This window comes from Neophocaena asiaeorientalis, unplaced genomic scaffold, assembly GCF_003031525.2.
Source record: "Neophocaena asiaeorientalis asiaeorientalis breed wild unplaced genomic scaffold, Neophocaena_asiaeorientalis_V1.1 scaffold408, whole genome shotgun sequence".
Classification (NCBI taxonomy): Eukaryota; Metazoa; Chordata; class Mammalia; order Artiodactyla; family Phocoenidae; genus Neophocaena; species Neophocaena asiaeorientalis.
Genome location: NW_020174918.1, coordinates 300600 through 323794, shown reverse-complemented (window position 1 = coordinate 323794; position 23195 = coordinate 300600). Strand labels below are relative to the sequence as shown.

Sequence of the window (23195 nt, the reverse complement as noted above, 5' to 3'; positions counted from 1 at the left end):
TCCCCCTCAACATGGGTTCAGACTTTAAATAGAAATACTGTAAATCATTGTTTTTGATTGCCTGACTTGGTTGCCTTACAAGCTTAGAGGCTAAGCATTTGATTGTCTCTGGAGTTAACAGTATTCATGCAAGTACTGAACTATTTCTAGACCATTTTATAATTTTTGTTATGACGTAAAGAATAATGATAGAAATACTGCATGCATCCTAAACTGAAAAATATGGTTGTTAGTTTTGGGGTGTTTTTTTTTTTTTTTGCGGTACGCGGGCCTCTCACTGTTGTGGCCTCTCCCGGAGCACAGGCTCCGGACGCGCAGGCTCAGCGGCCATGGCTCATGGGCCCAGCTGCTCCGTGGCATGTGGGATCCTTCTGGACCGGGGCATGAACCCGTGTCCTCTGCATCGGCAGGCGGACTCTCAACCACTGCGCCACCAGGGAAGCCCTTGGGGTGTTTTTGAGGTTTGTGTATACTTAGCTTAAAAATAAAAGGTCTTTTAGTTCAGTTTCTACTGACTCTTCAGATGTATATTAAGATTTGAATTTTGTCTTTTCTCTATGTACCTGTATGTCTTTGGGAACATATATTATTCTCACCTCGGTTTCCCATCCAAAAAATAGTGATAACAGCTGCTTATGTCACTTGACAGTTATGAAGAAAAAATTATCTGGGACAGAATTTTGAAAATTGTACTCATACAGTTATGCTGAAGGATTGTAAATTTATATTATGTCAATTTTGTACTAAAATCATTCATGTTGTACCTTTCATTTCTAATCGGTTTAAAATTTCTCCTTGCTTTTGCTTTGTCTGTGGAATAGTATAACATTTATGGTTTTATAAACTTCAAATGTCTTTTGGTATTTCAGAGGATAATATAACCATATATTGGGTTGGTCAAGAAGTTCCTTTGGTTTTTAAGTAAAAGACACATTTTTCATTTTCACCAAGAACTTTATTGAACAGCGTATTCACCATTTTGTTCCACCACCATCTGCCATTTTTCAGGCAACTTCATAATTCCATCTTCCCAAAACTTTTTATCTTTTTGAGCAAAAAACTGTTCCAGGTGCCTTTTCCAGTCTTCCAGGGAATTGAAATTTTTTCCATTAAGAGAATTTTATAATGACCAAAATAAATGGAAATCCGAAGATGCAATGTCTGGTGAATACAGCAGATAAATCAGAACTTCCCAGCTATAACAGTTTTTGACTGGTCATCAAAGAAACATGCGGTCTTGCGTTATCCTGATGGAAGATTATGCGTTTTCTGTTGACTAATTCCGGATGCTTTTCGTTGAGTGCTGCTTTCAGTTGGTCTAATAAGGAGCAGTACTTGTTGGAATTGATCGTTTGGTTTTCCGGAAGGAGCTCATCATGGAGGACTCCCTTCCAATCCCACCATATACACAACATCACCTTCTTTGGATGAAGATCATTCAGCTTTTGGTGTGGTTGGTGGTGGTTCATTTTACTTTCCCCACGATCTCTTCCATTCCACATTATTGTACGGTATCTACTTTTCATCTCCCGTCACAATTTGTTTTAAAAACAGAACATTTTCGTTACATTTAAGTAGAGAATTGCTTGTGGAAATACGGTCAAGAAGGTTTTTTTTGCTTAACTTATGTGGAACCCAAGCAACAAAGTGATTAAGATAACCAAGCTGGTGCAAATGATTTTCAATGCTTGATTTGGATATTTTGAGTATGTCAGCTATCTCCTTCATGGTATTATGTTGATTGTTCTCAGTTAATGTCTCGATTTGATTGCCGTCAACTTCAACTGGTCTGTCCGACCATGGAGCATCGTCCAGTGAGAAATCTCCAGCATGAAACTTCGCAAACCACTTTTGACACGTTTGATCCATCACAACACCTTCTCCATTCACTGCACAAATCCTTTTTTGCATTTCAGTTGCGCTTTTACCTTTCTTGAAATAATAAAGCATAATATGACGAAAATGTTGCTTTTTTTTCTTCCATCCTCAATATTAAAATGGCTACACAAAAATTCACCAATTTTGATAAGTTTTTTTTTAAAGGCATACTTGATATGACAGCCTATGCTTGATTTGGATATTTTGAGTATGTCAGCTATCTCCTTCATGGTATTATGTTGATTGTTCTCAGTTAATGTCTCGATTTGATTGCCGTCAACTTCAACTGGTCTGTCCGACCATGGAGCATCGTCCAGTGAGAAATCTCCAGCATGAAACTTCGCAAACCACTTTTGACACGTTTGATCCATCACAACACCTTCTCCATTCACTGCACAAATCCTTTTTTGCATTTCAGTTGCGCTTTTACCTTTCTTGAAATAATAAAGCATAATATGACGAAAATGTTGCTTTTTTTTCTTCCATCCTCAATATTAAAATGGCTACACAAAAATTCACCAATTTTATAAGTTTTTTTTTAAAGGCATACTTGATATGACAGCTGTCACAATACGATCTAACAAAATTGTTTTGAAAGAAGTTAAAGACAACTAAGTGCCACTAGAGCCATCTTACAGAAAAAACATGAGCAAACCTTTTGGCAAACCCATAATGATATATAATATAATATAATTATATAATCATAGCATCAAACATATGTCAAAGGTAACTTTGTCTAAATATCCACATCTTGGATGACCAAAAAACTTGAATGAAAAATATTGTGTTTTATATTTGGGCAGTCTGATTTTTTCAATATGCTGTAGTCCTTCCAGTAGCTAGACCTGCCAGGCCTTTATATGTGCTACTTCATCGTCCTAGTGGAGTCTTCCTGCTGTTCATCCTTAAAGCTGTAGCACAGACCTCAACATCTCTGAGAAACCTCTCTTAACCATTTCAGGAAGCAGATGGCATTTTTGTTTGTTTATTTCCTAATCCCACAGCATTTGGTTTGTTCCTTTACTATATGATATTATCATCTTTTGTTTTCTGATTCGCTTTGCTTTTAAATTGTAAATGAAATAGTAACATAGAAAGTAATATTCCTTTAGCAACTCCACTTCTCCAGCCGTTTTTTATCCCTAGAAAGGTAGCCACTCTTATATCTTTTCATATATTTTCTATGCAAATTGCAAGCATATACATGCATGTATGGTATATATTTACACCTCTTTAAAAATTAAGAAAAATAGGAATATCCTATACATATTGTTAAAAACTTGCCTTATTAATTGAACAGTATAATCTTGGATATTTTCTCATCTTCAACACATATATTTGGTGTCCATAAAGTCTGGAAACATAGGCAAATGAATATCAAGGCAAATGATGTCAAAGGCACGTTTAATCTGTAGGAAAGCACTGTGTTTTTAGACTTAATGGATACCTGTAGATGTACCTTATTCCTTTCAAAGAGCAGCATAATATTTTACTGCAAATTTATTTTATAATTTATTTAACCAGTCAGCTTCTTCTGGTAGGCAGTTTTCTAATCTTTTGCTGTAACTATTTTAGTGAATAGACTTTTGAATATATGTTTTTCCATATTCTTGAATAAGTAGCTTACATTGGAATTATTGTCACAATATATATGCCTTTTACATATGCTTTTTTCTGATAATTCTTTGTGAACCTTCTGTTTTTATGCTTGTATCATACTTTTAAAAATTGCAGTTGCTTCATAATAACTTGAAATATATGATTGGATAAAATCCCTCCCTTTCTTTTTTTCTTAAACAATTTTCTTTATAATTTTTGTATATTTATTCTAAATTTAGAACAATTTTGTCATTTTCTTAAAACTCCACCAGAATCTTACGTGGAATTACATTACATTTATATATTATATTAGGGAAGATTAACATCTTTATGATATTAAATCTTCCCTCCTGGAGATACACAATTATTCCAGTCATAATTTTATAAATTTTTTTCACATTTTAAAACATTATATTTATTCTGTGACAATTGTTACTATTATGAACTACCTCACCCCTTTTATCTCTTATTTCTGTTTGTTGGTTAAATGTAAAACTGTGTTTTTATTTTAATGTTTATATGTTTTATCTAATGTCTGTAGTGATGTTTCTTGATAGTTCTGTTAAGTGTTAGGTGGGTCCCTGTAATTTGTAGGTATAGCATCATGCTGTCTGAAAAACATTGATATTTAATATATACTATGCATGAAATAGATGCTGAATTCCTAATGTTAAACTCACCATACATTTGTAAAATAAATATTAATCAGTCTTTTAATATTTTTCTGAATTTGATTTGTTTAATGTTCTGTTTCAGAATTTTTAAAAGCCATATTTCTTACTATTGTGTGGCTCAAAAGGAGAGAGATTCTCCATTAGAATTTGAGGAAGAAGTAGCATTTGAGATAGACAATGAAGGAAGAGAATTTTCAGAGTTGAACATGAGTTTACATGAGCAATATGAGCAAAGGCAAAGAGATTGAAAAGTACAGGAAAAATAGAAAATATTTCGCTTTAACAGAAGTGTGGGATATATGTAGCTGTCTGGGAAGCAAGGTCAGAACCCATGTATCTAACTGTAACTGTCGAACTGTAAATGTCTATATGAAGAGTTACGCTTAATTCAATAAGAAATGGGAGTGATTTTGACAGTGAACGTTGCATTTATATTCTGAAGCATTAGAATTAACTTGTTCTTGAGAAGAATGGTGATTGCTATCTAGATAGTATTTCATAGCTCTTGGGAAATTTTTACTTAATTGCCTGAGATAGAAATATGATTTTTTGTTTGTTTTGTTTTACTTGTATGCTTATGTCCTTCATGCTTGGAGGAATTTTATATTTTCCAAGATGTGCCTGTTTAATGAGCAAACAGACTTTGTACTTACTACTGAAGTTAATTCATTTTCATACAGATGAAGGAAAGTGTAGTTTGAATACAGAATACCAGATGACTAACATAATCAGATTATGATGAATGACTTAAAAAGAGGAGTTTTCTTCCAAATTTCTCCTTCCTGGGGAATTTAATAACAATGCAGCGTTTTTGATTTCATGTAGTAAGTCTTTTCTATACTTGGGAAAACACACTAGGTGATACATTCAGCAGCATTTCCAAAGCATGCAAGGCTAGCAGTGAAACTGAATTACTTATACCTCCTAAGGAGGATACTTGATTAATCTATTTTCTGTTATGTAATTTTGTTTCTTAAAATAAGCATATAAGCATACCTAGCTGTTAGATGCCATAAATCTCAAATAAAATAATAGAAAATCAAACATTTATTGATCCAATTAAAAATTGTTTATAGAAACAGAACACTATAGAGATGCTTTGGTAGTCATTTGATTTCCCTGGCCACTGATGCTGATATATTTGAGTAAGAATTAATAAGCCAGTTAACGTTTCATTTAATTTTTTGAGAAAAAATGGTATTTACTGGTAAAATCATGTATATTGCTTTTTGTAATTAAAAGAAATGTTGACTGTCAATATAAGAAAAAATTATGAAAAGAATATATTTTGGTTTAAGCAAGGGAAAATACATTTTTGGGAAGTAGTCTGTCCTCATGGAATTTATAAAATAGTAGAAATGACAAAGAGTAAATAAACAAGTAATTACAAATGCCATAGTTGTTATAGACATGAAAGGAAAGAGTGGTCCATGAAATATTTACAAGGGATTTAACCTGGTTTCTGGGCTTAAGGAAAGGTGACTAAAATTGAACTGATGGTCACGAAGTCTCAAATTATCTAATTATGAGTTTTAAGCGCCTGAGTGGCAATTGGAACTGGAAGACAATAGATGCTTTAAATTTTTTTTTTTTTGAGTTTAGTGAGTTTCTTCAGTTTGTAATTATTTTTTATTTTGTTTTTTAAAATTTGTTTATTTATTTATTTTTGGCTATGTTGGGTCTTCATTGCTGCGTGCGGGCTTTCTTTGGTTGCGGTGAGCAGGGGCTATTCTTCGTTGCAGTGTGTGGGCAGCACAGGCTCTAGGCACAGCAGGCTTCAGTAGTTGTGGCACGTGGGCTCAGTAGTTGTGGCTCACGGGCTCTAGAGCTCAGGCTCAGTAGTTGTGGTGCACGGGCTTAGTTGCTCCACGGCATGTGGGATCTTCCCAGGCCAGGGCTTTAACCGGTTGGCAAGGCAGATTCTAAACCACTGCACCACCAGGGAAGCCCTATAATTATTTTTAAAAGCAACATTTTTGGAGTTTTCTTAGTAGTCATTGGGAAGGGCTAAGAACTACATTTATAGAGTAAGATAGGAAATATTTCCATTCTGAAGATTAAATCTAGAGTTTTTTTACATTAAGGGAAAACTCAGGTAAAAACTACTCTGTTGACACTTTTTTAGTCCAAATTATTTCGATTGTCAGTAGAAGTATGAGAAATTTAGATTTAGAAATTTGTTTTCTTCAAGCCGTTATTGTTAGTTGGCAGGAAAGTAAACATTTCCTTTAAACAAGAGTGTTAAAATGTCTGTTTCATTGTATTTTCCATTTAAGAAGCAACCCAAATTCTCTAAACTCTGAACTCTTTAAACTCCAAGTTCTCTTTAAAAAAAAAAAAGGTAATATTTTTAAAAATCCCAACCAGAAAAGATTATGAAACAGAAACTTAGAACACTTGAAAATTTGGAGTTTCTTATGTAATCTTAGACCTAAAATGCCGTTATCTGATCTATTGCTGAAAAAAGGAACCTTTGTTAATTTCTCAGTTTTATATGAACCATCTCAATCTTTTTTGTTTTCGTTTTCACCTTGATTTTGAGATACTATTTTTTTTAATTTTTTTATTTTACATTGGAGCATATTTGATTAACAATGTTGTGTTAGTTTCAGGTGTACAGCAAAGTGATTCAGTTATACATATACATGTATCTTTTCCTTTTCAAGTTCTTTTCCCATTTGGGTTATTACAGAATATTGAGCAGAGTTCCCTGTGCTATACAGTGGGTCCTTGTTGGTTATCTATTTTAAATATTGCAATGTGTACATGTCAGTGGGATACCATTTTAAACAAGACATTTACTGGTCACTTACTCTGTGCCAGGCACTATTCTGTGACTTTTTTCTATTAATTGATTTAATCCTCACAACTCAATCTCTAAGGTTTATATGATTATGGCCATTTTAAAGGTGAGGACCCAGTGAGGCACCAAGAGGTTAAGAAACCTAGTGATCTGCCCAAGGTAACACAGCTGATAAGTGGTAGATAAGAGTAAATTGTTAGCTTGATATTTAGGAATAATTAGATGTAACTTGTCTATAATCATATTGCATTTTTTCTAATATTAGCTTATTTTTTGTTTGTTTGTTTTCCAGGATTTGTTGATGTACCTATTACAGCTGGTCCAAGCTCTCAAATATGAAAATTTTGATGACATAAAGAATGGATTAGAACCCACCAAGAAGGATAGTCAGGGTTCAGTGTCAGAGAGTGTGTCGAATTCTGGAATAAATTCTGCAGAAATAGATAGGTACGGATATACAGGGAGAAATTATTTTCAAATCTGATAGTTTTCCACCTTTTCAGATTGTCTTCTTTTCTTTTTCCCCAGATGTACTGAACCCTAAGTTGGAAGTTTTACCAGTGAATATGGCATGTGCACTCACAGAACACAAACCACTATATTACAGGGCAGTGTTTTGCAAGCTATAGAGTCAGAATTCCTTAGTTAAAATCTTTACTCTGCCACTTACTAGCTGTGTAAACTTGTGTAAATTAAATATTCTCTGTGTGGCTCCAGTTTCTCATCTTAAAAACGGGGATATAGCAATAGTAACATTTAAGGATTGTTGAAAGATTAAATGAGTTAATACATAAAGCATTTAGAAAAGTGTCTGACACATGGTGCTTTGTGTCAGATATTGCTATTCACGCAAAAAAAAAAAAATCTTATTGTAAAGTTGTATTTTTTATTGACTGTTTTTCACCTCTTCAGCAGTTAAAACAACCTGTTAGTTGAATTGAAAGTCAGCTATTAATAGTAATAACAATTAAGAACTCCCACCTCTGTAGCAGACACCAAGAGATGGTCCACATATATTAAACCTGTTATTAGTAATCCTCTGAGGTAGGTATTCATATCCCTAATTTAGATATGAAGGACTTAAGGAGAAGTTAAGTAAATTGCACAAAGTTATTTATTTTGCAAATTAGGTAGAGTTGACTCCATAGCCCTTGTTCTTTCTGCTTTGCCATTTTGCTTTTCATAAAATCTTAAAATTTGAGATAAATAGGAACATTTGGGTAAGAAATCTGAGGCTAAGGTATAAAGTTGTTTTGTGAAGGTCATGAGATTTGTCAATGACAGAAGGAGGTCTAGAATTCAGATTATCTGAATTAGTACAATTATTTTGATTATCATGTGAGTTCAAGGTTATATTTCTGAATTTTTCATAATGATAATGCTGTTTTTTATCTTCTGTTTTTCATTTGCAGGAGAACTAAGAAACAGGAAAAAAGCATTTTTTCTTACGTAGGCTGCTTTGTGTTTTTCTGTTTTTATGAGAAGAGACCCCTTACATTTTCTTCCACTGTACATTGGAGGCCTTCAGTCTCTAGTGATGCTTATTTAACTTCGTCTTACTTATGCCCCCTAGAACGTTTTATTGGAAGTCTATTTAAAATTTCATGATAGGTTGTAAACTAAAACCCAGTATTTCCCAAATTATGGTCTGCTGGTCACTAATATGTATGTTTTCTAAAAAGGTTAAAAAAGGTAGGGGTTGTCTCGTGGTCAAATATGTTTGGAAGATACTGGCTTAAAGTACAATGTACTTTTTAAAAAAAACTATAGTATTTATCAGAAACTTTAATACATGCAAACTTGCACATACATCCCAAAGAGGCTATTACCCGTATTCTCTGACTATGCAGCCTCTTTTTCCAGAACATAATGTGACTCTAGTGCTGCACAGAACATACTTTAGGAAGTAGTGCTTTAACCAGACACAGTTGAGGTGAACTATGCTAAAAATGTGTATCTTCTCTTACAGAAAGAATATTTTACGTATCAGTGATATCTCCTATTATTTTTTCAGCTCCCAAATTATAACCAGCCCTCTTCCTCCAGTGTCTTCCCCTCCTCCTGCATCTAAAACAAAAGAAAGTTCAGATGGTGAAAATCTGGAAGTGAGTACAAAGCTTTTCAGGTTTCCTATAGGAGAGATCCTACAAGATAAACATTTAATGTTGGTCTTGAAAATATTGATTTTTGATTAATAAACTAAATATTACAACTTTATTAAATAACCTGGTTTATGATGCATGTTTATACCTTTTCCTCCCAACAAAAAGTGCCATCTTCAGTTCAAGGCATTTTATTGGTGCTTTGGACATATAAATGAATTCAAATGCAGTGTGAAAATAAACTGGGCTTAAATATTTTTTTAAGGAAACTCAGAATATTTATTGTTAACACATTTATGAACATTACTGTAATTGTTGGTGTTTGTGATTACATTGTAGAAATGTATGACTTTGATACTAGGGGAAATACACCAAGCTGCTGTTTTTAGCTTATACAGAAAAATTAAGTTCTTTTAGCTAAGCAGAGTAATTTTTGAGGTACAACAGGTCTTTTTGGCTAGTGCTACTCTGAAAATTATATTTGGGAGTGCATTTGCAGAAGTTGATCTAGTATGTATTGTTGATTTTTCTCCCTAAGACTTCTAATTTGAGAAGAATCTTTCACACCCTGGATGTTGAAAATAAATAATACATACTTGATATTAGAAAGAAGATTGTTTTTTTAAATGTATATATTATTGCTTTTAGTAAAATTTTAGGAGTTAATGTTGATAACTGAGTGACGTTTGTTTTCAGTATTAACTGTTAACCAGAGTTTGCTTGTCTGCTTACCTCTTGATGTATTCGAAAATACTGAAAAAAGGAATTTTAAATTACAGGATCATAGAATCCTTAGGGGAGCCCTTTGAGGAACTATTCACCTCCAGTTTCATTATTTTGCCCTTTGAAAACTAAGGGATTGATTCAGTAATCAGTTCATTCACACGTTTTTGTTTTCTTTGGTTTTTTTTTTTGGTTTTTTTTTTTTGCGGTACGCGGGCCTGTCACTGTTGTGGCCTCTCCCGTTGCGGAGCACCGGCTCCAGACGCGCAGGCTCAGCGGCCATGGCTCACGGGCCCAGCCACTCCGCGGCATGTGGGATCTTCCCAGACTGGGGCACGAACCTGTGTCCCCTGCATCGGCAGGTGGACTGTCAACCACTGCGCCACCAGGGAAGCCCGAAAAACTAACTCTTTTCATGGTTTGGATGATACCATACATCCCTTGTTTTCCTCTTCACCTCTCTGGCTGTTCCTTCTTGGTTTCCTTTGTCAGCACTTTCTCCGCTGCTTGACACTTCATTGTTCCTCAGGGTCCTCTTCTTTTCTCAATTTATCCTCTTGCACTAGGCTGTAGTGATAAACTCAAATTTATATTTTTAGCACATTTCTCTCATCTGAGTTTTAGATTCATATATTCCAAATATGATCTCTACTGTATATCTGACAGTCATTTCAAACTTGATGTTTCAAAATACATCTCTCTCCCCCACACACTCTTGCCTGTTTCTCACTTGGAATTTCCATCTGTGATGTAACAAATCAACCCGTTTGCTAAATCCATAAATTTGGGAATTACTGTCAATTCTTATTTTCCTTCCTACTTCCTCTCCATCAGCAAGTTCTATTAATTATATTTCCAAAATATTTTAATAATCTGTTACTTCACTCTATCTCCACTCTCACCGTTTACTCTTCTAGACTACTGTAATAGCATCCTGACTGATCTCAGGTCTGTACTATTCAGAGCAAATAGAGTCATCTTCAGAAAATGTAAATCACATCATCTCACTCTCCTGCTTTAGATCTTTTGTTGAGTAGCGATTGCTTTGAAAATAAAATCCAGAATGGAGGTGGCTGCTGTGGCTCTGGCTGCTGTGGTGATGGGTGTCTGACCCTGATCGCAGGTGGTGGTGAGGTACCTTGTTTTTCTGACAAGAATTGACCATGTTGGAAGGAAAGGAAGCTATCTGTGCAGACTGCTGTCTGTGGAACCTTTGAAGACGACAAAATAGTGTTCGATTCTGTAGGGGGCGCCTCTGGATCAAGCTATGGTGGAAGATGTTCCAGAAAGACAAAAAGCGACAGAGCAGTAGCAGCTCCCAGAATAGTGAAATCAGTACTAGGAGCAAGTCTGTAGATTCCAGCCTTGGAGGGCTTTCTTGATTCAGCACTGTGGCAAGCCTTGATATTGATTACACCCAGAGCTCAGTACAAAGCAACAGTCATTCAGATACCTGTGCAGAATTTCGAATAAAGTATGTTGGTGCCATTGAGAAACTGAAATTCTCTGAGGGGAAAAGTCTTGAAGGGCGACTAGACCTGATAAATTATATAGATGTCACCCAGCAAGATGGAAAGATGTCTTTTGTTTTCTGGAGGAAGAATTTATTAGTTGTTTCTAAGTATGATATAAAAGTATCCACATCAGATCAGTATGATGTTTTGCATCGGCACACTCTATATTTTATCATCTGGATGATCTGTTATGATGATGGTCTGGGGGCAGGAAAAAGCTTATTGGCTCTGAAGACCACAGATGGCAGCAACGAAGAATACAGCCTGTGGGTTTACCAGTGCAGCAGCCTGGAACAAGCACAGGCAATCTGCAAAGTTTTATCCACTGCGTTTGACTCTGTATTGTCATCTGAGAAACCTTGAATTCTGCAATAAGGGGAAGTAGACTTCATGTGCAAGTTCAGCTGTTTTCTCAATAGTTCTGTTTTCAGTCTGTGGTGTTGAACTATTATAGAAATATGAGCTATCCTTTGCTCTAGATTTTCTGAAGAAAATGCAGTGTATAAAATAGCAATCATTTGTTTTTCTGTTAAAATGTGTCTTATTTTTTTTTTTAATAAAAAAGGGACTTCTCTGGTGGTCCAGTGGTAAAGAATCCACCTTCCAGTGCAGGGGATGTGGGTTCCATTCCTGGTCAGGGAACTAAGATCCCACATGCCGCGGGGCAACTAAGCCTGGGCGCGACAACTACTGAGCTCACGCACCTCAACTAGAGAGACTGTGTGCTGCAAACTACAGAGCCCATGCACCCTGGAGCCTGCATGCCACAACTAGAGAACCGCATGCCACAACTAGAGAGAAGCCCGCACACTGCAGTGAAGAGCCCGTGCACCACAACGAAAGATCCTGCATGCCTCAACGAAGATCCCACATGCCACAACTAAGACCCAATGCAGCCAAAAAAATAAAATAAAATAAATAAAATAAAATCCATACTCAGTAGCGTGACCTTAAAGGTCTTCACAATTTGGCTTTTACCTACCTTTTCAGCATCCTTTACTTTAGTGTTCACTATATTTCAGCTACATTGAGCCTTTTAAAAGTTCCTTGAACAGTTAGGTTCAGGGCCTTTGTACATATCGTCATTTTGCTCTTGCCTAAATATCACATCCTCATTGCTGCCTTCTGACCTCCCAATCTAAACTATTACTGTGACTTCCTGTAATGCTTCTCTCCTCCACCAAATGTTAAGCTTCCAGGAGGACAAGGAACTCTGCAAACCATGGCGTCCTTAGCCTCTCACATATCACCTGGTTTAGAATAAATACTGGATGGTGGGATGGAGGGATAGGTGGATGCATGAAAATACGATCTGTGACATAGATATGTAGATGAAAACCGATAGGCAAATGTAGACTCTCTTATTTCCCCCTTGTTAATAGCAGATGGTAATATAATATGTATACATTTCTTTTCATTCTTTCAGCAAGATCTGTGTACCTTCTTGATATCAAGAGCCTGCAAAAACTCAACACTGGCTAATTATTTATACTGGTATGTGAAATAATTTTTTGTTTATTTTCTCATCACTGTTCAAGACTGTTTTTTCCCATACTGTAAACAAAAAGGCAGTTTAAAATAAAGTATGAGCAATCATCAAAAGCCTATGCAGTATTTATATCTAGCTGTATTTCTTTTTTTATTTTTTTAACATCTTTATTGAGGTATAATTGCTTTACAACGGTGTGTTAGTTTCTGCTTTATAACAAAGTGAATCAGTTATACATATACATATGTTCCTGTATCTCTTCCCTCTTGCGTCTCCCTCCCTCCCACCCTCCCTATCCCACCCCTCCAGGCGGTCACAAAGCACCTAGCTGATATCCCTGTGCCATGCGGCTGCTTCCCACTAGCTATCTACCTTATGTTTGTTAGTGTATATATGTCCATGCCTCTCTCTCGCCCTGTCACACTAGCTGTATTTCTTTACAGCTGTGCTAATGGAAATGCTTATTAGCACCAGAGTTTCTCTTCCTTTCACTAACTTTCCAGGATCTAAGATAAAACTGGGTAAGATAATCGTTTTTTTCAGTTTGATGTCTGCTTGCCTTTTATGCTATTTAAGTAGTGTAAGTATGATACTTCACTGTCCTTCAGGAGTATGTATTTTCATATTATTTACTAAAACACTGGAATCATGCAAGGACAGAAAATTAGAATTTGAAGTTACTTATACATGAGGAAACTAAGGCAGAGGCATGATGTAGCTGAACTTGGTAAAACCTGAACTAGGATTGGATCATTTATCTCACATTTTGCCATTTACAGAGTATTGTCAGTGACCTTTTCTCATTTGTTCTGTGAAGTTAAATAGGGCAAGTGTAAGTATCTATTTTACATGAGAGCAGGTTTCCTGAGTGAGTTACATGAAAGAAAGAGAGGAACTGAGGCATAGAAAAGCTAACTGATTTACTGAGACACAATTAATGTGAAGCATGGCTCCCTTTATCTGTCATAGAATTCTAAAGTGTAAAGAACAAGTAGCTTAAGCCACAATGAGAAATATTTTGGTTCAATTAAAAAAAGCACAAGGATTAAACACTAGACAAGAGAGCCTTATCTAGTTTTATAGAGCAAACAAAGGGCAGAGCCAGTTGGGTAGGCTCTACCTGAAGCTTTCTGTACATTTGAGAGAACATTTTTTTAAACTTCCTGACAGACTTGATGACAGACTTGATACTTTTTGTTGTTGTTGTTGTTGTTGCGGTTTGCGGGCCTCTCACTGTTGTGGCCTCTCCCGTTGAGGAGCACAGGCTCCGGACGCGGAGGCTCCGCGGCCATGGCTCACGGGCCCAGCCGCTCTGCGGCATGTGGGATCTTCCCGGACCGGGGCATGAACCCGTGTCCCCTGCATCGGCAGGCAGACTCTCAGCCACTGCGCCACGAGGGAAGCCCAAACTTGATACTTTTTTTAACTGTAGAAATGATCTCTGATCTAATCTTACTGCTCAGTTTACTGCGGTTAACTTAAACAGTACAAATTAATAGCTGTTCATTCTGAAAGGTAATTGTTTTTGAAGAATAGTGAGGTGTTTTGCTTTCCGTGTTTTAGACTGAGTTGGAGAACTGTCCTGTAGGTCAAATCATTAACTTCATTTTCCCACTCTCCAAACATAATCTTATCTGGATACTGCCCTTGTAGCCAATAAGCAGATAAATAAATCAAAGGCTCTTTAATAAACGTGGGTGTTCATTACTTACATAACACATATTTCTTTAGTTTCAGCCTTCACGGTTCTCTTCTCATTGAAGAAAAACCACTTTCAACAGTCTTAACTAAATCACTCATTTTTTCCCCTTTCAACAATCTTAACTAAATCACTCATTTTCCCCCCACTTTGGGACCTGTAATTGTATTTTTCCTGTTGGCCTTAGTAGTGGGAGGAAAAATAGTTCCTTGCTTTTACTTTAGAATTTAATATAATATTCATAAACCACGTTTCCCTCACCGTAACTTTCAGTATGTCCTTGAAAATACATCCACAAAATGTTTTGGCTAGTTGTTAATCACCATTTTTACTTTGAAAATTTTTCTTAGAAATCATTGTATTACCAGATAGGTACTATTTCCTTTTAATGTAACCTCTTGCTTCCTAATGTTCTCCATATTCTAATCTGAATTCTTAAGTGTATGTCTATTCACTGGTGTTATGGAAAAATATTTCCTCATAAAAATCTGGGTAAATAATTCAATGGAAATTAAAAAAAAAAATGTGTGGGGCACAGTGCCAAGGTTTGAGTAAGTACTTTTAAGCTTCTTAGGTATTTAAAATTAAGGTTTTATATATTTTAAAAATCATTTACTAAGAATTCCTTTATAGATATTTTTATTTCCTTGTGATATTCATGGAAAGTTTACTCTGGCTCAGAATTTATAGTCTAGAGTAGTCACTATTATAAGAGCTGTATGTATGTATACTGATTATGTGGTGTTTAAAATTATGTATTTGGATTTGAGTATAGACCAGATTTCATTGTAAAATTTGAAATTAGTTGAGATAGCATCTTTGATATCTTATTTCAAGTAGGAAGAGTTTTCAAACCATTCTGAAAGCAGCTGAACAGTAGGAAACCTATTAGATGAGCAGTTTCCAACGAGGCAACAGTTTCTGTTCAGAAAGAGCACTTTGTTTTCTCCATAGATAATAAACAAAGTACAGCCCTAGCTCCCAGTCTTATAAGCATTCCATCAAACTTAGATTTGATTTGTGTTTTCCCACTATGTCTCTGATTCACTGATGCAATAGCATGTGCTATGTCTATTCATTCTCTGAGGAGTAATTGTTTTTCCCATATTTATAGTCTGCATATTTCATATTCAGAAACACTCATGGGGAAGAAAAAGCTATTGATGTGGACTTCTGACTTTGGTACACACCACTTTTTTGATTGTAGGGTGAAAATATGGGAAGTAATTTCAAATAATTGACTTAAAATAATCATACTATTCCTTTGAACCTGGACAGAATAGTATAAAAATATTAATCACATGTAACAATTTATATGCCTCTCAGTCTAAGTTTACTCTATTATAACAAATGTATTAAAATATAAATTTTACTTGATTGTGCTCTTTCCTTTTGAACATTTTGAATTTCCTTGTTCATTTGTTCCCTTTCCATTGATTTAAACAGGATTCCTGCTATAGTTGAATCCTTAGAGGCCTACAGTAGTACAGACAATCCTTTTAAAATGAATAGTGTCAACATTTTAAACCTCAGAGGGGAGTTATAGTCTCCAGTCTGTAAAGTGTTGGGCATCAGGATCTATAAATTGTTGCAGTTTTTTTTATTTTTATAGCTATTCCAGTATGTTGAAATTGAAAGTAAACTCTGGCTGCCTTGACATGTTTTTCTATAACTTTTAAGACCTTTCAAGGTAATAAAGGTTATTTACCTCACAAAATGAAATTGCCAGGAAACAGGTAGCCCACTGATGTCATCATACGATGGGTACCCAGGCAATTTTGTCTGCATTTCTACTTGAAGATGACAGGTTTCAAGGAAGCACCTGAGAGTGTTTTGTAGAGTTTCCTTACTGCTGAGAACAGAGAATTCAGAAGTGACTCAAATCTAGGTCTTCTAGTCTTGATCTAAATTTGTCCTTCATTTTGGAGATGACACTGTCATTTTTATTTTAGATGGACTTTTCCTTTGCATAAGAACTTTGGCTTGAATGATTTTGAGAGGTGTTTGATATGTGACCTTTATCACGTAGCTGCAGCCATTGTGTTTACTTGGCAGTCAATGGGACCTGAACAAAGCAGTGGAGCCGTATATTATGGTCATCTGTATTACTCCTTTAGAAAGGAGTTGCCGTGTAAACACAGGAAAACACAATGAATACACTAAGGTGATGGGAATAGTCAAGGACTTTAAAGGGTTAGAGAGTATGGACTGGGTTTGAATCTGTATTGACAGTTTCAAGATTGAAAAATGCTTTCTTGAATTTTTGGTTTAGAACTCTCATTCTATAAGGTAGATATAGTGTCAGGGTTTAGTTCCTCATACCACTTTACAGAAAATTCTATTGTTAGGTTATACAACTCTGAGGACTTCCAGATCACCTGGGAAGTCAGTGGGAGAAGGCTCTTAACTTTTATCAACCTTTAAAACATTTCTTTGTGTAAGACTATATTGTGTATGTCAAGGGCTACTAAAGATTTTTAAGATCCGGAATCTGGCATCGGTTTCTTTATAATCTCTGAAAGGAGCTAGGTGTAAATGTGTGAAACAGTGACGAGCAAGGTAACATTATCACCACAAGTTGTATGAGAGGCTGTGCCTGTTTTAGGAAGGCAGAGGAGAAAGAAGTTGTTAGGGTTTGCAAAAACTTCCTGGAAGAGACGGAGTGTCACCTGTATTTGAAGGGTGGGTAGAATAAGGAAAGGTGGAGGTGGGAAGGTGTTTCTGGACAGCACCGAAACATGAGTGAAAGCACAAAGTGGGGGTGGTGGGGAGTCGAGCTGATTGGAGTGTGAATGCATGAATTGGAGATGGTGGAAGTTTGAACCAGAAGCTTATGGCCACAGAAACTGTTTTAAAATAGTAGAAAAGCGGGAACCATTGATGTTTTTGTTAATATAGGTGGGACATGATGAAGGTAGTTTAAAGAAGAAAAATTTGGATGATTGTATTGATCAGTAAGGGGTTTGTTTTTAGAGTTAGAGAAGCTAGGTGAGAGGTATCTGCTGGTTGATTCCAGACAGGGCTTGCTAGTAGTACAGTACAACTACAAGAAGCATTTTTTAGGAAAAAATCAACAGGGCCTAGTGACTAATTGGATATAGGTGTTTGAAGTGAGGGAATGTAATCTACGTTTGGCTCTAGATGCACAGACCACAAATTAAACACAAAGTGCCAGTTATAGTTTTAGGTAGAACCTGTGTTCTCTGGTTTGGTTACAACCTCACGTGATTCAAACTGTAGCCTAAATGCCTGAAATATTGATAATGCCTTCAATTGAGATAGAAAAGTAACGCATTTAGTGTGATAACTTCAGTTTTACACATCTTCTGTTAAAAATGACAAGCAGTGTCTTGAAAAGGGGATCTTCTGCTTGAAAATTAGGGTAGTTGAATATAAAAGCAGATCACCTAATGACATGCAAAGTTAGGCCTTAGATGTGGGAAAAGGGATATATATTCATATTTGAGAATTATCAACATTGAGATACTTGTTAAATCCATGAAATTGGGGTCATTCATTCAACAATAATATATTGAGTATTATGAACCAGGCATGGAAGTGCTGAGGGTATCAAGATGGACAGGTAAGCTTTCTGCTCTTATGAAGTTTACCTTCTAGATGGTTAACTATTTTCTTTTCAGAAATAGTATAAAGGAAAATAGTAAGCCCTGTGATTTGAGATTTGTGAAATACTATCAGTTAAGGAAGTTAAAAAGTTTCATGTGGTTTTTAAAGGTCAAACTGTGAGAGTAAGCTTAGTAGAAAGAATTCTAGCCGAGGACCCCAGAGTCCAGGGTTCTGATTTCAGCTCTTCAGTCAACCAGTTGTGCCACCGTGGGCAAGATACAGCCACCTCTAAGTTTTGCTGTTGATAAAGTAAGCAAGTTTGAAACTGCACATCATTATCCACTGAAATCAATTTTAAGGCTCACAGTCTAGCATTTGTTATTTAAAGAAAAGTGAAATAGAACAGAGTAACAAATATTAACATATTGTTCATAGAATATTGCTTTGTGAAATTTTTTTCAGTTTTATGCATCTGTGTGCACACGTGGGCTGTGTGTAACGAGTTGTGATCTAAAATGTATTTGTTAGTATGGCTTGTTCCAATCAGAACAGTTGGAAACACTGGATTAAACAACCTCTAAAATCTAATCCAGGTCATTATTTATATGATTATATGAATTGTATAAGCAGTTTAGGTTTAAGACTATATTTATATTTAAAATTTTTTAACTCTCTAAAACCACAATTTTATGATGGAAAAATTGAAGATTATATATGGAATTTTGAGAAATGGGGAAATTGGATATGAAAGGAAAAATTAAGATTTTAATTTATCTTTCAGAGGTATGTTAATGAAAAAAGCTTCAGTGTTGTTGTTGTTGTTGTTGTTGTTTTTCCCCAGAATAAGAGAGCCTTATGTAATACCAAAAGTATTACATATATTTTGAAAATATTTTTGTTCATGAGTTACTTGGTAGATTTGTGAGCTTATATAATTTCTGAAGATGTTAATGCTCTGTGTACCTCATAAAGCATTAGGAGAAAATGCTCATTTTGATGCCAAATTTTTTAGAAAGTCTAGGATATTGTACACATTAAGGCATTCTGTTATTAATTTACCTTTATAGAAGGTTATATATGTTGTTCCTGAATTTTCAGCTTTAAAAAGAGTGATAATAAAATATGTTTCATTACTCCCATTAATTATTTTTGCAAATGTGAATTGATCTGTTTTAATGGAAAGGCATAAGTGTTTACAAAATGATTCTGAGTTTCATTTCACATTTACATGAATGACTTAACATTTTTAAGGTATGTGATAGTGGAATGTGAAGATCAAGATACTCAGCAGAGAGATCCAAAGACCCATGAGATGTACTTGAATGTAATGAGACGGTTCAGTCAAGCATTGTTGAAGGTAACCATTTAATGTAGGGGTTGGCAGACACGGTGCATGGGACATATCCGGCCTATTGCCTGTTTTGGTATGCCCTATGAGCTAAGGATTTTTATTTTTAAATAGTTGTAAAAAATCACAAGAGGAATAATACTTTGTGACACATGAAAATTATGTGAAATTCACATTTCAGTGTTCATAAGTAAAATTTTATTGGGACATAGTCATGCTCATTTGTTTTCATATTGTTTGTGGTCACTTTTGTACTCCAATAGGAGATAAATATCTGGTATGGAATCTCTGTAGTCAACAAGACCTAAAGTAGTTAATCCTTGGCCCTTTATAGTAAGTTTGTTGACCCCTGATTTAATAAAATAAACCTATACCTGGAACAGAAAACCCCCAAAGCTTTGCTTTTTTATTTCACTCTCTGTTTTCTGTTTTTATTTTTAAGACTAGGTTTATTTATATAAATCTGGTAATGATCATATTACAGATACTTTCTATATAACTTATATTTTTGCTTTTATAGTTTCTAGAGGTATGTAAGCCATTTTTCGCCCGGTATTCTTGTGATTGTTAAGGCAGTGTCACAGTTCAGTCAGCAGAAGGTGCACAGGCAATGAAAAGAAAACTGTCACGACGTTAACTGTGATTTGCTGTAAAAATGTAATATTTTACTTCAGAGCATCTTTATCTGCTGTTTCATGTTTCATTTAAATTTTCTTAAAAACTTAAGTCACATCTTATTGAACTCTTTGAGTCTAAACTTTTGTACAGTTCTCAGAGGCCAGAGATTCTCTATATCTAACTGACTAGCAGATAAGCAGTTGGTCCTCTCATAATCTCTGTCACTTACAACCTTTGTCATCCTGTGAGGAAATTTCAGTCTCTTTGAGCATAAATTTCCATCTTCGAAATAAGGATGACAATTGCCAAGCTGCCTTTATCAATGTAATTGGAGAGACTAAATGGGAAAATGTTATTTTATAATATTTTATGAGCTGAGAATTACTACATGAGACTTTATAGCATTTAGTTTTTATGACTTCTGTTTTACTAAGCAAGCATATCATATTACTCTTTGAGAACTTTTTTTTTAAGTATATATTTATTTCCCTGAGGATAGTATTGTTTCTGCTGTATGCCCAGCACATTTTTGAAGAAATTATAGGCTTCCAGATATTTATTGAACTGGTGAGTGAATACATTTTGGGTGAATGAATTCTATCTTGTCACATGGTTGCGTGTGGGAAAAAAAGTGCAACTTTTGATAGACCAGTATTCGCTGAAGATTCAGTTAATTTTCAATTGTGGAAGAGTTGGCGGTGTTTAAGATAACAGGTTTATCATTCTCTCTGAATAAAGATAATTTTTTTCAATACTACTTTGTGTTGAAGTTTGTGGCTATTAAAAGAATAAAGATCACCCACGCTATTGAAGAAACCCTAATCATTATGCTACATAGAATTAATTTTTCTTTCCTTTGAATCCCTTCAGGGTGATAAGTCTGTCAGAGTTATGCGTTCTTTGTTGGCTGCACAGCAGACCTTTGTAGATCGGCTGGTGCACCTAATGAAGGCAGTTCAGCGTGAAAGTGGAAATCGTAAGAAAAAGGTAAACCTTTGGGCTTTGCTTTCTGTTTATGACTAATAATGTCTTGGTATCATAAAATACTGAGTTTTGGTACTGTCTCTTTGGTTGATATATTTTATGGAATTCTTATCATGCAATTACGGCCATACCTCGCAGATATTGCAGGTTCTGTTCCAGACCACTGCAGTACAGCAAATATCACCATAAAGTGAGTCACATGAATTTTTTGGTTTCCCAGTGCATATAAAAGTTAGGTCTACACTATACTGTATAGTATAGACTATACTGTAGTCTGTTAAGTGTGCAATGGCATTATGCCTAAAGAAAGCAATGTATATACCTTAATTAAAAATATTGCTAAAAAAGGCTAGCCATCATCTGAGCCTTCAGAGAATCATAATCTTTTTGCTGATGGAAGGCGTTGCCTCGATGATGTGGCTGCTAACTGATCAGGGTGGTGGTTGCTGAAGGTTGGAGTGGCTGGGGCAATTTTGTAGAATAAGACAACAATGAAGATAATTAATCTTTGCCACGTCAGTTGACTCTTCCTTTCACTAACAATTTGTTTTCACTGTAGCATGCAGTGCTCATTGGCAGCATTTTTACCCATAGTAGAACTTCTTTCAAAATTGGAGTTAGTTCTCTCAAACCCTGCCACTGCTTTATCAACAAACTTTATGGAATATTCTAAATCCTCTGTTTGTCATTTCACCAACATTTATAGCATCTTCACCAGAAGTAGATTCCATCTCAAGAAACTACCTTCCTTTGCTCATCCCTAAGAAGCAGCCTCTCATCTGTTAGTTTCATCATGAGTTTGCAGCAATTCAGTCACAGTTTCAGGCTCCCCTTCTAAGTCTAGCTATCTTGCTAGTTACTTCTTCCACAGAAGTCTTGAACCTCCCAAAGTCATCCTAAGAGTTGGAATCAACTTCTTCCAAACTCCTGTTAATGTTGATATTTTGACCTCTTTCTATGAATCACAGTTGTTCTTGATGGCATCTAGAATGGTGAATCCTTTCCAGAACATTGCCAATTTACTTTGCCTATATCCATCAGAGGAATCACTAACACTCACAGCCTTATGATAGTATTTTTTAAGTACTGAGACTTGAAAGTCAAAATCAGACTTTGATCCATGGGCTGCAGAATGGATATTATGTTAGCAGGTATAAAAAACATTAACTCACTGTACATCTTCACCAGAACTCTTGAGTGACCAGGTGCATTGTCAATGAGCAGTCATATTTTGAAAGGAATCTTTTTTTTTCTGACCAGTAATCTCAACAGTGGGCTTAAAATATTCAGTAAACCATATTGTAAACAGATGTGATGTCATCCAGGCTTTGTTCTTCATTTATAGAGCAGGCAGTAGATTTAGCATAATTCTTAAGAGCCTTAGGATTTTTGGAATGGTAAATAAGCGTTGGCTTAAACTTCAAGTTGCCAACTGCATTAGCCCCTGACCAGAGAGTCAGACTGTCCTTTGAAGCCTTGAAGCAAGGCATTGACTTCTCCTCTCTAGCTGTGAGAGTCCTGGATGGCATCTTCTTCGAATATAAGGCTGTGTCATCCACTGCTTTTGTTAATTATCTTAGCTAGATCTTCTGGATAACTTGCTGCAGCTTCTACGTCAGCACTTGCTGCTTCACCTTGCACTTTGATGCTATAGAGATGGCTTCTTTCCTTAAACCTCATGAACCAAGCTCTGCTAGCTTCAAACTTTTCTTCTGCAGCTTTCTCACCTCTTTCAGCATTCATAGAATTGAAGAGAGTTAGGGCTTGCTCTGGGTTAGGCTTTGGCTGAAGGGAATGTTGTGGCCGGTTTGATCTTCTATCCAAACCACTAAAACTGTCTCCGGATCAGCAATAAGGCTGTTTTGCTTTCTTATCATCCATGTGTTCATAGTAGTTTAATTTCCTTCAAGAATTTTTCCTTTGCATTCACAATTTGGCTCTTTGGCATAAGAGGCCTAGCTTTTGGCCTGTCTAGGCTTTCAACATGCCTTCCTCACTAGCTTAATTATTTCTAGCTTTTGATTTAAAGTGAGAGATTTGTGACTCTTCCTTTCACTTAAACACATAAAAGCCATTGTAGGGTTGTAAATTGTCCTAATTTCAACATTGTGTCTCAGGGAATAGGGGAAGAAGAGAGAGGGAGAATAGCTGGTCAATGGGGCAGTCAAAACGCACGTAACGTTTTATCGATTAGGTT

At 35.7% G+C, this 23195-nt stretch overlaps 1 protein-coding gene and 1 pseudogene across 2 annotated transcripts in view; both read left to right on the top strand.

The window, feature by feature from the left end:
- PIK3C3 (phosphatidylinositol 3-kinase catalytic subunit type 3) overlaps positions 1 to 23195 on the top strand; it is a 153635-nt gene that overhangs the window by 71015 nt on the left and 59425 nt on the right. For both annotated transcript variants that reach the window (XM_024760453.1, XM_024760452.1), the window contains exons 11-15: positions 7247 to 7401; positions 8969 to 9059; positions 12720 to 12787; positions 19300 to 19405; positions 20885 to 21001. In XM_024760453.1, coding sequence (XP_024616221.1) covers positions 7247 to 7401; positions 8969 to 9059; positions 12720 to 12787; positions 19300 to 19405; positions 20885 to 21001 — 537 coding nt within the window. The remainder of the gene's footprint in view (positions 1 to 7246; positions 7402 to 8968; positions 9060 to 12719; positions 12788 to 19299; positions 19406 to 20884; positions 21002 to 23195) is intronic.
- LOC112410060 (integrin beta-1-binding protein 1 pseudogene) lies at positions 11057 to 11656 on the top strand (annotated as a pseudogene).